This window comes from Typopeltis vanoorti, chromosome 11, assembly GCF_054136105.1.
Source record: "Typopeltis vanoorti isolate ZY-2024b chromosome 11, IOZ_Tvanoo_1.0, whole genome shotgun sequence".
NCBI classification, from domain to species: domain Eukaryota; kingdom Metazoa; phylum Arthropoda; class Arachnida; order Uropygi; family Thelyphonidae; genus Typopeltis; species Typopeltis vanoorti.
This window is the reverse complement of record NC_143559.1, coordinates 97,100,246-97,117,585: the sequence shown is the minus strand read 5'-3', so window position 1 is coordinate 97,117,585 and position 17,340 is coordinate 97,100,246. Positions and strand designations below refer to the sequence as shown.

General features: G+C 35.6%; 1 protein-coding gene across 1 annotated transcript in view; it reads left to right on the top strand.

The window, feature by feature from the left end:
- The window catches only part of LOC150101863 (transducin-like enhancer protein 4), a 150,184-nt gene that overhangs the window by 68,598 nt on the left and 64,246 nt on the right, over positions 1-17,340 (top strand). The window contains exons 2-4 of the mRNA XM_090400956.1: positions 1,548-1,648; positions 1,794-1,857; positions 4,670-4,714. Of these exons, the coding sequence (XP_090257082.1) occupies positions 1,548-1,648; positions 1,794-1,857; positions 4,670-4,714 (210 nt within the window). The remainder of the gene's footprint in view (positions 1-1,547; positions 1,649-1,793; positions 1,858-4,669; positions 4,715-17,340) is intronic.

The following is a 17,340-nucleotide window of genomic DNA, read 5'->3' as shown; positions in this document are numbered from 1 at the left end:
GGCATTAATGGTGACAGACGCCATTGTATTATTATTCTCAATTGCTTATGTTCGTCTGTTATGTGATAAATTTGAAGTTACAAGTAGCAACTCCTTAAACTTTCCCCAGCATTGACAAATATCTTATATATATATATATACTGATTTATGAAATGTTATCAAGTCTTCATATAAATGAAGCCGAAGTTTTTATAATATGAAAGCCTTCGGCTATCATATTATAATATATTCGGCATAAAGCGCGAATGATTTTCAGAAAATCCAAAATCGATATTTATGCCTCTATATGAGATCCAGCTATCTTACCATTTGATTGAAAAGACCTGGTAAAGGTTTCTCACGTTATAGAAGAGATTCGAACCCGGGTCTTTGCAACCAAACAGCCCGTCTATATCATCCGAGCTACGGAGGCTGTATTGTGGGCTTTTCAAACCATTATAAAGAATTTCCGTGTTACAACAGAATACTTGCCCAGATCGTCACACGTGTTTAGAACAAAGTTTAGTGCATTGCTCGTTCAAGCCAACATTTATCACCAAATTACGTGAGGCACACTTTTATCCAGCATCGTAAGAATAGGTTTAAACATTGGGACTGATTCTTAATAGGCAAACCACTTCTAGTATGAATCTGGATGGAATTTATTGGTGTGGAAAATATATCATATGGGTAATCGAAAGTAGAATAAACTGAAAACGCGAAAATTGGAAAGTTCTTGTGATAACCAACTGATCATTCCGATTCTATGCCTCCTTGTAATGCGTAGTATTTTTGATCTAATTTTATGTCGAAATTGTTTTCATTTTATGACTATGTAAACGAATTGCTATCATTTTTGTAGTAGAAATTATCACTTATCTTTACCTTAACAAGGGCTGGTCCTTGTTAAGGTAAGGATAAGTGACAAGGACAAAGTCCAACGTTATCGATTCAAAAAAAAGTATATAATTGCATATTCAAGATTTATTTCTTTCATTAATAAAACTTTCTTACAATGCCTTTGATTGCGTAATCTCTTTGGTAATTGAAGTGACCACTGGCCCACTAGGAAAAGTTCTAAAACAGTTTGTCACTGCTTATTGTAAGATCGTACTGACACAACAGGTCAACTCTCCACACATTAGAGTTTCCTACATGCAACAGTGGAATTGTTTTGAGTGACAGCCAATTTCACCCCGAGACGTCCGTTTAGACCGTTATAGTTCCCCCCTTTCTGTTGATTCGCATGGTCTTGAGATGAACTTTCACGTTGTTGAGCTGAAAAATCAATGTCGGTTCCTATTTCTTGGTCTGCAATCCAAGAATGTTGTTGTATTACAACTTCATACTAGTTTTAGTGTCAGGGGTTGTCAGAACTTTTCGACTCTTACACCAACTTAGCGTTACTGAACTATCAGCTTTTGCGTTTCCCAAAATTCATTAATTAATACTTAAATTCCAACTATGTTAGTAAAGATATTTAAAAGTTACACATATATATATATATATATATATATATATATATATATATATATATATATATATCTTTGCCTTTTTTTGCTTTAAAGGGTCCTCCTCCACAACCGGGTCAGCCTTTCAAATTTACCGTTGTTGAATCTTGTGATCGCATCAAGGAAGAATTTAGTTTCCTACAGGCCCAGTACCACAGGTATGGAATCCTCCATCAAATAAGTGATATGCGCATGTTTGTTTATTATGTTACTCAGTGTTACGCTTTAAAAAAAAAACTCAGTTTAGTTTTTTAAAGTAGCTTTACTTTTTTTGCAATAACTTTACACATGTTTTGATTTCAGTTTGAAGTTGGAATGTGAAAAGCTGGCTAGTGAAAAAACAGAGATGCAAAGGCACTATGTTATGGTAAGTATGTACATATTGTAGAGTTGTTCATGATATGCGAGGTTTCATCCAAAAAAAAAAAAAAATCACCTAAATCGCAAATCAAGTCTTGTTTTTGTTTTGTTAGAAATTAAATATTTGCAAATAATCCAAAGTCGATTTGGGATGTCAGCTATTCCAAAGTATTGTTGATTTTAATTCCTTCAATTTAATGTTTTCACTTATTTCAGACAAGTGAAATGACATTTTCAATAGGATTTTTATATATCCTCATCACTTTTGCGAACACATCATGGCTCCATTACTTGGACACACTGGGAATATCTGCAATAATGCATTAACGTGAATAAAACAGCATGTTAGTATTAAACTGCAATATTTAAAAGATCGGGATGGCCTCAGAGAAGAGAAATCACAGCAGCCCAAGTGTAGCATGCTACGCTGCCTTTAAACATACACTGCCAAGAGAATCTAAAGCATCAAGTCAAATGCCGGTAGGGTAATAAATGTAACGAGGAAGAGGCTATAAAAATGCTGGAAAACGCCCGTTAGAAAAACCACCACCAGCAAGTTCTAAGAGGTCGGTGTCTTTTCGTATACACGGTTATTTTTGGACGGGATTAATGTGCTTGAGAAATTAATTTCGATCTTGCAGTTGTTTCTTGAACGTTTCGGTTTCTGTTTAGTGGTAGGTTTGGGCATTACACGAAACAGCGCGATCAGGAAAATAAATAAATAAAATAAAAAACATTTGGGAGAGAGAGATAGAAAGAGATGGTATAGCACAACTCTCTTCTGACTTACGTGTATGTTGGTAATTCACGACTTCTTCGTGCTCTACTAACAGTCGTGAGACACGTGATGCGTTCTTATTCATCGAGCAGACGATAGCATAGCGCCATTACGTAGCACTAATCTTGTTTTATGCTGTAATTAATGGTCGTCTGCTGAATATTTTTCTATAAATTTTTAAAGTTTCCTGCTTGTTATATCCGTTGTACGAATAATTCTGTCATCTTTATTAATAATAAGATTATTTAAGTAAAGGTATGCTAGTTAAATGACGTACCACTTCCTTGCATGTATGTACTTTTAACGGAAAAGGTAATTTATATCGGCTCTGTTTTTAAGTTCTTTCGTGAGTACACAAAAAAACCTTTTTTTCCCCCGAAGGTGCTTGTTCAATAAAAGCCACTAATAAAAAAATTTAAAAAAAAAATCACCAATACAGACGCACAATTATTCGTGTTATCCTTTCATGGAAGTATTTATTTTGATTAAACATGTTTTATTTTATCTGAGTCATATTTTATTTTCAATAGATATCTGTGCAAAATGTATGAAATGACCATTCATAGGAAAATTCGAATTCCCTTACGTAAATAGAGAGATGTTTTAGTTGGGCGCTATTATTTATCTCTCGGAACGTCTAGTTTTAACTTCATGTTTGCCGAAAGTTTTCTTGCCATCTAATTTCAACAGGGATTGATAATCATGACGGAATTATCAAGCACGATAATTCCTTTGTTATATATAATGTGCGCATTTCGACATTATTAATGATGGCATTTTGTTTGAGAAGATGTATAAGGAAAATTATTCCTCGGTGAGAATTGAAAACTAAGGTTTGTTTGTCGGTATTGTCCCAGCGAGCTTCATTCCCCGAAGCGCTCATTGGGCTGCTATCGAACAGTAAACATTAGCCCAAATGAAACTTGTTACTTACACATCCCTGGAGAGTAACGTATCGGTTTGAAACCTTGGTGCACAGGCCGCTTTTCTTGTTTATTTTATCCAGATGTAAAGACGATTGCGTGTATTGAAGTCGATATGAATTGTCAGTGTTTTGAACCGTGTTACGATTTCCATTTAATTTCGAGATCGAGAAATGCCGATGGGGTTTTTTTTTTTAATTTTTTTTTTTATTTGACATTGTAATTGAATTAGAAAAATGTGATAGTTGATTACAATAGAATCGAAGTTTATCGTCGATATTAACTAGGCTTTAGACAAATCTAAATCATGAACATTATAATATATGGAATAGGTTTGCTTTCAAAAAAAAAAAAAAAAAACGTGTTCTTTATTCCGTGAAGTCTGTTACTAGCCATTTACTTTTGGACTATGCTATAGCGGGAAATTTTTACATCAGATATGACAATTATAAATTGGCTTCTCAACTGATATATGTGCAAATGACATACACAAAGAAGCCTATAAGTTTTCAAAAAAAAAAGTTTGTCACTGATGTCTCTGGATGTTTTGTCAGACATACAGCAGTAGTTCTATTAATTGGTTTTAGTTTTTATGGAGCATCTGGAATACATTCCTGGAAGTTGCAAATGAGCTGAGCGAAATCGAAAGATAAATTGCAATTGGTGATTATGATCAGTCAAAAAAAAAAAATGCGGGAAGTGTTGTTATTAAATAGTTGTCGTTAATGTTTAGTGTTGGCGCATCATGACTTCATTTTGATGTAACGATGTATGCTGATAAGAACATGCAGGATTTGTACATGAATATAAATAGATAGATTAAAAATTTTTTTTTTAAAACATTTCATATACCTGTCTTACTATTTTTTTCATTATTGGAGCGTCGTAAAAAAGATAAAAAATACAATTAATAATAATAATAATTGTTGTTGTTGTAGATAGGCTTGATATTTATGTTGCTGTTTTGCCACAGTATTGAACTTCCTTTTTTTTTAAATTAAGATAAGCATTAATACATAACAAATGTTTTTTGTTTGATTTCCATTTATGTGTGAAGTGATCAAATATTGTTTTAATTCAACGTTTATTACTTTTAATCAGTATTTCTTCATTTTCAGTATTACGAAATGTCCTATGGGCTGAATGTGGAGATGCATAAACAGGTAAGATAGTACTGTTTATATCGATGGATGTATCCATGTCTTATGGTTCTTTTAAGTAATCTGTAACTTTGCTTTTATCATCTTTATGTACTGCATTCTGGTTCAGTTAATGCAGAACACTTTTCCACATTCACTTATCGCCTTTTTTTTCATGTAATACATATGGATAAAGATACGATAACTACAAATAATTTATAGTAATATGTATTTTAATTATCAAAAATGCATTAATAAATTAATGTATTAATTATTCCTAAAGACTACGCATTAAGATTACAAAGAAGATTAAAAAAATCATTTCGAATAATATGGATAAGACTTTGGTAATTCAGTCATAAAATAAATTAGTAAATAAATAAAATAAATGTAAGGCTTTTTTTTTTTTTTTTTTCAAATAGAAAAAGGCGTTAGATGTTTTATTTCAAATAGTAAGCCAAGCACTTTTAGTCCTAAGTTTTGAAAACTGGTGAGGAGGGAAAGCTGGACTCTCCCCTTCGATATCTACATCAGCTGATGTAGATATCGATGATTTGAGAGGCATCGGGACGAGAGAGTACTGGAGACCACTCTCATTATCTCGTGATTCCAAACCTTAACACTTGCGACGTAAATTCCACGGTCGATTTTTCAGTGATGCAGAGTTCAAATTCGAACTTCCTAACGTATCTGTAGTAGATCTACTAAGTTTGGAAACTGGCTGAAAACAGACCTAGAAGAAATATTCCTCTAGTCAGCGACTAGAATCGCTTCCCTAACTTTATTGCATCAGAAATGTTGCCTGAGGACTACATAGGTGTAAATATCGTTATTAAAACATATTGTCACACCAGAGTTTTTTTTTTTTAAACAAACTTGGAAGTTTTGTACGAAATATAATAAAACTATACGGTATATATAAAATTAGATCACGAAGCCAGTTCTATCCAATGACGAAAAACTCATCACTGAAATGCATATTACTCTAGGCTTTTTCTAGCCTTGCAAAAATGCAGATTGTGTATTTTCTGTTTAACATGAAGGTCAAATGTATGTTCGTTCTTTCAGCAGTTTTAAGCAAAAGCCTTGAATCCTAAAGGGGCTAGTTGCAGGTGTGGAAGATGTAGGAGTGAACTTCTACTGGCCTTGGTTTCATAGATTGACTTACATGAGCAGGTGGGCTTATTTTATGCCTTATAATGAGTGAATAATGAAAGTTAATGCATTTTGCTAGCTCTTCTCCAGTTAATGCATTAAACTCACGACGCTGTTGAATAATAAAATGTATCTGCAGTTGAACTAAGTTACCGAAAAATGCTAAACTGGGTTGACTGCGTGCAGTTTTAGTTCGTAAATTTTAGTCTAAGGAGAGTATAGCTTTACTAACTTGACGGACTTCTGTTCGTCATTATATAAACAATTCTTTATATTATTATTTTTTTTTTTAAATATGAAGTCTGTTCCACGAAAGGTTGTAAACCTATAAATATTCATAATGCGAGTATAAATATAGGAAAAAAAAAAACAAGTATTCTTGGATTCATTAAAATTTTAGTAAAATATGTAAAAATTTAACTCTTGACTTGATTGGCCGAGCGTTTAGCGTATCTGTTTTCCAACCAACACGCTGTGGGTTTGATTCCCACAATCTGCTGGTTGAAAAGCGGATGCGGTAATCTTACTTCGTACACTACCCCCACTCATAGTGATATTAATATTACTGTGGGTGGGAGTAGCGTGACTGAGCTAAGGGTTATATGATATTAATGTCCCACCCAAATGCTGCGAGCCTTTCGTGAGTGCGTTACACAAAACTGTTACAAAGAAAATTTTCAAGTTTGTCACAAAAGCATAGCAATGGGTATTCCGTTGGAATTTGGGCTCTGTGATAATTTAAAAAAAAAAAAAAAAAAAATTTTTTTTTTCAAACTTGAGGAATGATTTGAAATTTGTTTAGTTTCGTGTGAGGAAGAGTTTTCTGATAGATGTACGGTAACAGCGTGAAAGGAATTAGAATTACCAAACAGTTATATGCAATTTGGCAATCGATGTTTGAAATAGATGCTGTTGATCTAATTTCTGTAGGAGTGGATGCAGGGACGAGTCTCAGGTTGTATATCTCTAAATAAGATCAGGAACAAAACGGAATCAGTTAGTGTTGATTTCTAAAAGCAAATAAAAAAAATACTCCCGAAGTTCTTTCTTTTTTAACTCTTCAAAAAAAAAAAAAAAACTGGCGTGATCGAATTTCGGGAGCAGTTTGAGGCATCTTCATGCAGTAAGTGAGCTGAGTGGTTAACAGGGATTGTATTCGCTAATGCATCTAGTGTTGAGTGCGTATAATTTGGATTATTCTCCTTCGGCGTGTTTGATTTTATTAATTACATAATATACAACGTTGCAATAGGAACTTGAGAAAGAAAAAAAAAAGAGAGATTACTATCTTTAATAGGTGGAAATTGGAAGAAGGGAAAGGTCAGTAATTACACTAACTGACATAATATCGCTCCTTCATAAATCAAATGCCGTGAGAGCCACTTCATTCGCGTTGATCCAAAGAGCTTTTTTTTAGTCATGTATAAACGATCGTCTTACGTTGACAAGCGAAACGCCTGCTGGAAAGCTGCTAAGTTTTTATTTGATCAGGTAAGAAAAAAAAAATACTTTGGTGGTTACTAGTGTTGGTGAAATGGCCTCAAATATGTATCGAAAGTTCTGGTGTATTCGATGTTGTCTTTCAATATTTAAACTACCTTCGTCCAACATTTGAGTGTTGGACGAAGGATAAGATTTTACCGAGGTTAGAATCATTCTTTGACCATGCTATTTTAGCGCTCCAGTGTACTTAAACATTTTAAGAGGAATTGTTAAAGAAGTTCTTAAAAGAAATAAAAAAGCACCCTTTAGATTTAGACATCGCACCGAGTTTGTGAATTGCTTTAAATGTATAGAAGATACTAGCAGCGGCTTCGACTATCATCTACGTTAATACATTCTGTGTTTTTATGGCTAACTTCTCAACATGCTGCATGATTATTGGTACCGATTGGGTTGATCGCCAAAACTTTGCTTTCTGCTCTTGCAATACAGACAAACTGCTACGAAACTTCGTGCGAATGATAGACGTAACAAACGGATTCTTCGCAGCCTTATCTTCTGATAGTAAATAATATGATTGAGCAGAAACTCAAGTAATATTTGGCACAGTGCACTTCGCTGGTCATAAAGGATGTCGTAAAAAGCACGAGTACTAAATGTCGAAATATGGTTCCGTGATTTATAATGAAATATGTTTCGCTCACGAGTGAATTGTAGTTAAATCTCATCAGCCTATTTCTTTTTTTTTTATTTCTTATTTCTTCAGTTGGACACTAATCTTTTCATTTTGAGTCCATGATCAAATTCTGTAGCTTTCATTTGTGATTAGAGAATTTCAGATATCCATAGAAAAAAAGCTTACTAGGAATTAAATAAAAATAGATCGAATACTCAGAATAATTGATGAAATTAAAAACAGGATATCTAAAAGAATAGCAAAGTGGCTCTTGAAGAAAAGAAAGTAGATAGTGCTGAAATAAAGAATATAGCCAGAATCGAACAGATGTCTCTTGCAGAAAAATCAGATGAAATGGAAAGCACGGAGGGATTTCCCACCATTGAGATGCTAAAAATGAAATGCTCCCACCAGTGGAAATGTTAAAAAATGAGCAGCATTCAGTCCATTACTGAGGAACTTTTTGAGGAAAGGAAACAGCCATTCGTTTTAATGCCTATGCCTTAGCCGAGTTCTTGCAATAGGTCCTGCCCTGTTGCTCAGTTTTAGCTGAAATATTATGAAATTACTGTTTTTGTGGAAAACATTCTGGTCATGTTTTTCTTCCCTTTGTGAAAATTTATCAGCGAAAAACATGAGTGACAAACAAATGATGAATCATTGGATAAACAAAAAGAAATTGTGGAAAATCTGTGTTCGACTATTTAAGATAACACGTTCGGTATAATATGGCAAAATTGAGGACGGTGTTCGATTTCTCTCCTCCAAATAATAAGTAAAAAGAAATTTATGTTTTAAATAATAATGTCTTCAAGAGTATTCAGGTTTTTCTTTTATAACATGGTTATTTATACTGCACACACACACACACAAACAGTCATCGCATAATTCGGGGAAGAGAACTTGATGGTTTCAGAGGACTTCACAAAAGCTTTAGACTTGGAGGGGAATTTTTTATTCCCCTCCTAAAAGTATTCTACAAATATTCTAAAACTATTCTCTAAAAGTATTCTACAAATATTCTAAAACTATTCTCAAAAAATATTCTACAAATATTACAAGCGAATATAAACTATTCCATGCATGTATTTGGGACACCTCCGGTATGGTATGAGCAGCTATTAGGAACTCGTTCAGCAGTGAAATAAGGGAGGAGTTTCCTGTAATGATAAACTGGATTTCCATACTCCATGTAGATCAGCTACGTCTACTTATTATTACCCGTACAAACATCAGTGCTACATAAAATAGTTTATGTTAATTAGAAAACTGATTACTTTCTATGGATCAGTCATTATTGCGATATTCGCATACGGAACTCCAAACAGGATAGATGTTTAATGCCCTAACATTAAGGTCTTGCGTAAATCGCAACCTCCAAAAACGCCACGTGTTAAGTTATAATTATGCAGCAAAACAAAAAAGGATATTCAAACATTTGTGATGCAATTCACTTTACTGATGCGACAGCCGACCATAAATTCAAAAAAAGTGTTTTTATTCAAAAGTCGGGAAGTTACGTAAATAGTATTTAAACTCTAACCTGTTTCGGTACAGTAGTTGTTTTCCTCGGGGAGTTTATGCTAAATAGATGACGAAAGGCGTGTTGGACGTGAATTACCGACATATAATTACAGAATGGTAGATGTATTAGTTAACATTTGAAACCTTGGAAATAACGAGCCCGTTTTCCTTGTATATTAATTGTTTTCGTGTTCTAATGCGAACATCCTTTCCTCGGTTGGGTGATTTCGCCGATCCGGTACTTTAATAAACGAATGCCGTTCATTTGGATATGATGGGGATGTGATTCACATTCAGTTGCCAACATGTAAATGTAAATTTTAGGTACCTAGAAGTCTCCAGTTATAAGAATTTCGGAGATTACTTGCTTTTCTCCTGGGATTTTTTTTTTTTTTTTATAGAAATATTTTAGTATTAGTATTTCATACGAATCTTTATTATTCCGCTTTTGTTTTTCACAGCTGAGAAATTCCTTATCTTGTGTATTGGTTTTCGTGTTTTCCCTGTCATTTAACTACCTACGTTGAAACTAGTAGGACTATAGCATTTCACCTGTAAAATTGGTAGCTACCTTGTTTAACTTGCTGTCTGTATTATCGCGCAGCGTTTTATTGACAAAGCACGAGTTCTCCGAGTTGTCATTGGAGTTCTGAAACAAAGAATTCCTGGAAATGAGCTGTGAAACTTCTCAGGCAGTGTATAAAATGATGCATTGTATCTGGACGTGACCCCAGGATCCAGAATCGTGCTTCAGCCTCTCCAAGTGATCACACAGAATGATTTATCCACGCAGATGCAATGACTCTTGGCGGAGAAGAAAGAACTAGAAGCCGTATCCATTTCCGAAGCTAGTTTACAGTTTTCAGGAGTTGAGAATCTAAGCACTTAATTCTTGACAGAGATTGTCATGGGACTTTTTTTTATGTTTTTAGATCAGCCAAATGAATATAAGCCCTATAATGTTACGTAACCGCTATTGTTGGTGTAAATAAACTATAAGTTTAAAATCTGCACACTTATCACCGGTAAAAAGAAAAAAAAACCAATTAATTAAAAGTCCGCAAATACAATCGATAAATTAATCGAAATGGAAGCATCTAAACAAGCAGAACAAATTTCTCAAATTGTATATACAAAGCTGGATGTAACAATCGCCCTTCAGGTTTTCTCAAAGTAAGCCACGAATCTTTTCTTTCATTAAAAAATAAATAAATAAAATCAGAATTTGAGAAACCCCCATCTAAAATGAGATTACATTTGAGGATTTTCGTTTCTCTTCAGAAAATTAATTAATACATCCTCAAAAGCACATATTAGAATCATTACAGAAGGTCTTTTGCAGAATGCATGTCTTTGTCTTTACACAGAGTGTTTCTATGCTGGCAGTTGGTTGAGAAGGAAGGAAGAAACCTGTTGATGTGTTTGGGGAAATGACGATAGCTATTTCAAAGAACCAAAGAGGATGAAAAGTCAGTTCGGAAGTTTTGAACCTGAATTCATCAAGCAATTCTAGGAAGATTTATGGTGAGCCATCCCAAAATGCGAGAACGGTATTCTGAGGCTGGGATAGTTTGGATTTATATAATGTTAAGAGGTGAAACTAATTTCTCCAGGTCTTTTCAGCTTGTGTTCAAAGATGGGTAATCTTGGTTAGAACTGATGTGGAGCAAGAAAAAAATTATATGCACCGCAGTTTTTCTGTAAATTAAAATATTTTGTACAAAGTATTTTTTTTTAAAAAAATCCATACATAATTTATAAAGATGAATTTTATTTATTTATTTTATTTTTTGCATTATATACCAATCTTAACCAATACCAGTTATGGAAATATTGAAAGCAACAAGCCAAGAGCTGGCATTTAAAAATCAAGCATACAAAAGTTATCGAAACTTTCACCTTTCTGAAGTTTTCTGAACGTGACAGCAATATCATGTCATGTCCGCGAACTACACCAGCATTTGACTTCAAGTAATGGGAACGATCGTTAAAACTCATTGTTGCTTTTAATGAGGTCTAAACCTGTTCTTGATAATAATATCTTCATCATCTTAAAGTTTAGTCTTAATAAAGCAGATACCTCTTAAAAATTTAAGAAACAATGGTATTGGAAGAAAATGCTTCTTTAGGCTGGCTAAATTCGATGCAAGCCAAACAAGACACGTTTTTTTTTTTTTTCCTTCATAACCATAAATTAAGCTTACTTGCCAGTACTTAAGGTTACGATTTTAGTAATGAGTGGTTATGCACTCCCCTCCTGAGAAGGGGAGAGGCTTTCGCCCGACCTGGGTATTCCCATCACTCTGACGTTTCAGTGCGTCTAAGGATGAAGATTTCCCCTGCCACTCCCTGATAAAGTATTGGTAACGGCTAAAGCTTTGGGGATAATGGAAGTACTCAGGTTAGGTGGAAGGGGGGAAGGTAAGTGATCTAAAATTACTGAAACTTAACACTGTCAGGCAGCCTTGCAATCTGATTCTTTTTAATGGGGAATGAATATATATACGGTTCTTACAGCGGATTTTTTATGTGCATAACATTTTTTTATTTGTTTATTCGTATTAGCATTTTTATATGCACCCCTCAGTGGTGTCATTAATTTATTCTAGGAAAATAGAGCACTAATCGAAACCACTCTAATTGAGGGATTTCTTTCACCCTCTCCCTAAAAAATAAATAAAAAAATAGATGTAATTCGCCCCCCCCTCCCACTTACTCAAGCGAGTTTGTAACATGTACGTATATTTTGTGTATACGTAAGTAATGATGCGATTTTTTTTTTTTTTTTTTTTTTATATCAATCCTACAAGCCTTTGGTTTCTGTGCCGAATGCGGATTAAATTAGAAAACAAAAACATTGAACCAACGATACTTAAGTAAAGATGATATGTTGGTTTCACATTTATAAATTTCCTGTTTGGTCTCTAGAGCAGAGTATGTAAAAAATAAATTAAAAGTGCATAAAACTTAATAAAAATAGAAAAAGGGGGGATTATTAATCCCATCCACGGTATTTATCTATTATAGGTTTGCTACCTTTCGTGGACGTGAGTAACATAATATATTACGAATAAATGAATATTAATTTTAAATATATTTATAAAATACTTCAACGCTGTTTAGAAATCAGCTTAAAAAGTTCACATTATGTAATGGAATGAATAAAGACCTACTGTGGCTATTTAAATCTAAGTACTGTATATAAATATATAGTTTTTTTTATGTAAATTCCAGCTCCGAAAGTCTGTAAATTATTTAGTCCGATTTAGGTGGGCGGCAGTTAGATAATTTGGGAAACCTGAGCTAGCGAGCAAACATGGTGCTCTTTCAGGCCAACTTCAGACCTTCAATATTAGGAGAAGTGATCCTAGACGTCGAAAATCGTCTACTGTTTAAATATTTTCAAAGCACCATGCCAAAGTGGAATTCGAACCTTCGGTTGGAGAGCGAGTCGGCCATCAACTCGTCCAATCAGGCAGGATTTATTATCACAAAATAGCGGAGTTATTTTCACTTATTTTGCAAAAATTATCAGATGAAATGAGTTTATTACTTCACTCTACACTAGTGCATATTTTCTCTAATTTAACGTATATGCGTGCAAGGATAACAGAATTGCTTCTTTTTTTTTTTTTCTTTCAAGAAAGGGTGGATTCTTTTTTGAAACGAATAATTTATGCACAGTTTTTAAAATCATCAGCTGTTCAGAATCGCTTCATGTTTATCTATGCAGAAATTTAGCGAATAAGTTATACGAAAATAGTGTGTCAGAACGGGAGGAGGGGGCTGGAATTAATTAAGGCCCGTTCATCAATTGCATAATTCTACTTTCTACATTTTTAAAATTCTTTCCGCCCTTTGTTACAAAATGCCCGGATGATAAATCCACCAAAATTATGTAACAGAGACAAGTCACCTCCTTGTTTTATGAACCTTCAGTTTCATTTTTGAAAAAAATATGTTATTTTAATATATTGGTTTCCGTATATAAAATTACATATATTTATAATAATGTATAAATAAACTATCTTACTAATTAGCAATGCTTTACCTTAAATATCTTTTTATGCATATGACTGTTCTTATATATATAAAATGCTTTAAATTTCTTCCCTCCAACACATATGCCGTTTCATTCATAATTATTCGGAAGAACAACTGTGGCTTTTGGTGTAAAAGATATGCCAGGTTCGAATTCCATCTAGAAATCCGAACCTGATCTGACTTTCTACCCCACTGCCAAGACAGACAAACTGGCTGCAGAACGCATGCAGTTGACAGATCGGCCTTCTGATTGGAGGAGTTGAGTGGTGACAGCTCTCCAACTGGGATCCCCCAACAGTTAAAGTTGTGGACCTTCACTGTGGCATGGGTGTTTAGGTTGTTGATGATTTTCGTCGCATGGTGTGAGACCATAGCATTCCTTACTGGAGGTCTGAAGAGGCGTGGAAAAGTACCTTTTGGTCTGTGAGTCGAGTTGCTGCGTTGTCAATCCTCCTAAGCTCACCCATACTACTAATGTGCTATAGATTTAACATTTCATGAATGAGATTGTTGTAAAAAGCATGTCTCGTGACGTCGGTTATCTTTACCTAATGCTGACTATCACTCCATTTGAAGAATTTGCATAATTTATGCTTGAACCTTATATTGGATATAATAAATTTTATATATATATATATATATATATAGTCATTTGACCCTTTACGTGCATTACTTTCTGATTTGTTCACCAGATGGAGCTGTTAGTGATATAGTGGTCGATGACTAAGGCTGTAGACTAGACCACCGAGTACATGGAAATAAATGATGTCTAGTGACAGGAATAAGATGAGAGAATTAACGCACGCATTAGGAGCATAAATACAAACAGTAGGGGAAGGCGATACTTTTTTTTTATTATTCTTTTATGCACGTGGTTAAGAGCGGATGCGGTTTACTGTCTCGGAGTGCCGTGTGTATGAATCATCGTGGTAACGGCCGATTACCATTACAATAGTGTTTCTTCCCTCCCCCCTATTCCTAGTACCCATGCACGGGTGGGCTTATCCCCTGGGGGGGGGGGCTTATAAACATGGAGACAGGGCAGGTCAGTTTATTGCTTTGCGCTACCTCTGATTAAATTAGAAGTATTACTGCTCACGCTTGATCCCTTTGCCTGAATAGGGGTTTGCTGCTTCTTTGGAGCATGCGCCGTCGAGTGTTTCTTTTTCGTCTCCAGTAAATTGGCTACCGTTTATTAGGCAGGTGGCTCGCCTCGGTGCGTACGCAACCGTCCGTCTCGTCGCCGTCATTGCTTCCTTTCCCCCCTCGCTTTTCCTTCTCTTTCCTCCCATCCTCCTTTCTCCCCCCCCCTCCCCTCGTAGCGATACTTTTCCACCCGCAGCGAGGTTTATTGTGGATACATATTAACAGCCCACGGTAGCGGCTGGTGCCAGGTTTTGCATTTCATAAGCACTCTAATGAAATTACGCCTTTCTCGGTTGGAACTGCATTCGGAAAACGCGTATGGCAGCTTTTCGAACGTGTGTTCCTTGAATAGTGTGGGATTTATAATGCACCGGCGGCGATATTACTGCACAACATTAGTGTCAAAAATTAATGCTGCCGGATTGCTCATAATTCCCGGCGCGCGGTAATGGTGTAGCGAAAGGCTCGCGCGCCACGGCATTACACTTGTGGTGTTATTAAGGCGAGCTCGCATCCAGAAGACGAATACTATGGGGGTTATATCTGCCGTTATTCAATAAAGCACGTCATTAGACACGCTGCCTGCATCGTCACAGTGCATCGAGAATTAAAACTCAGTTGCTTGTAGTTTCCGGGCATAATGCTTAGGTCTTTATTGTTTCGGATAACATAACAGCTTTGGGCTTCCTGCTCCAAGGCAGCGCTTCCTAATCCTCGGTGTGAGCCATCGCAGATGTTTGCCAACGCACTGTTATTGAGACTCGGATCGGGGGGAAGAAGGATGCGAGCTTGACCTAACAACACAAACTAATGTTCATCTCGGTCTACAAAGTACGACATTAAATAGCGAGGCCGATCAGCGGTATGGGAATTTAAGAAGTAGTTAAGCACCAAAGTTGCTAGGTAGGAAGTTGCGGCACACGCTGATCACTTTGAAAAGCCTCGGCATTTTCTCAATAGTACACCGAGATGTAATTCATTTAGATTACACAAACCCGTCTTTGGTTGGAAATAATAAAACACTACAAGAAGAAAATGAGTACGTGATATTGGCGATTAGAGCCAGTTCAGATTTCTTCATGTAAACAACATTAATTAATTGAGTGAGCTTGGTCTATCGATATTTATACTTGTAATTGCAGGAGAATTAGAACTGTTGAGACTACCGATGACTTTTAATTCAGGACTATGTTCTTTCCGTAAAGCTCTTCAAGATCACTTGATATTGGGTCAAAAGTGCGAAGAAGGCATAAGCAAACTTCCTTTCGTCAATTTTTATACCCAATTTGTCCTTGCTTTGTCTACGAACTGTTCTTTAGTAAGTGGTGAGATCGCCAGCGGGGAGATTGATGCAGTCGCATAAACAAGCAAGCGAACACCTAAAGCCGGACATTTTCAGAAATAAAAAAAAAAAAGAGAACTCATGCATTTCTGTATTGTTTATTGAATTTCAAAAATAAAAGTGGACGAGTCCCAATGTTTTTTTTTTTTTTTGGTGATTTAACCCTAAGGGGTTAAATTAACATGCAAAGACGTCTGTGACACGTCTTTTGTTTATTGCACCAAAATTGATTTTGAATTTTGGTTTCACATATAAATACAACCGAATATAGACGCTAGACAATCTTGTGCCTATTTCCTTTCAGACGAGAAAAGTTGCTAACGGCGTGTATCGGCTATTTCGTTTGCGTTTGCACAAATTCATCATTATTTTTCAAATAATGGATCAAATTCATCATTATTTGAAAAATAATGATGAATTTGAAAATTCATCATTATTTGAAAATTGAAAATTCATCATTATTTGAAAAATAATGATGAATTTGATCCAGCAAATCACCCTTGCCCAAAAAATTGGCAGAAAAACGACCGCTTTCTGATTTTTAATTGATACGTTAAGGGGTTAAGTTGTGGTTGGCTGGGTTAGAACCTAGGCAATTAAGGACTGTGCCTCGGATGTATATATTCTCTTACTTGTTTGTCTCGCTTGCAAGAGGAAAACCGGAGTTTTTGATAAAATAAGTCGCTTCTATACGTGATTGGATAACTTAGCAAATGCAGAAGCTGAAAGAAAGTGCTTTACCTTCTTGATTCGTTTTCACCATTTTTTTCCCATCAATTATCATAGAGGAGGTTTATGCTTGGACCCTGGCCTGTTTTTCAGTGAGTGGTTTCCCGTCAAGGATGAGATTAGTGCACACAAAGAATTACGTTGTGCATGTGTGCCTCTATGCAGGATGGAATAACAATTGACGAATTAACAGCGATGGAGTTTCAACTACTCTCAACTACCCCTACCTTCCTCCCTCTTGCTCTCTCTCTCTCTCTCTCCCCAGAAGACTAAACTGGGATTTTCTCTTTTAAGTGGTTCCAACTGAGTATTTGTGCATATCCCTCCCATTCCCTCTTTTTTTCACTTCTAGCAGGACGTCTGTCAACCATTATCGTAGGCTTAACATTCTGTATCGCGAGGGGAAATGAGGGGGGGGGGGGAAGTGCGTCATTCATTTTGTACTCGCTGTGTGGGGCGGGATATTTCTAGTTGATCCGCGTCATGCACTCTATGGCATGCCTCCCCAAGTGCCGTAGTTTGTTCTGCGGAAGCCTAGCGGGGAGTTAGGGATCAGTGTGTCATATCGATCGGTCAAGCTGTCTAATATCT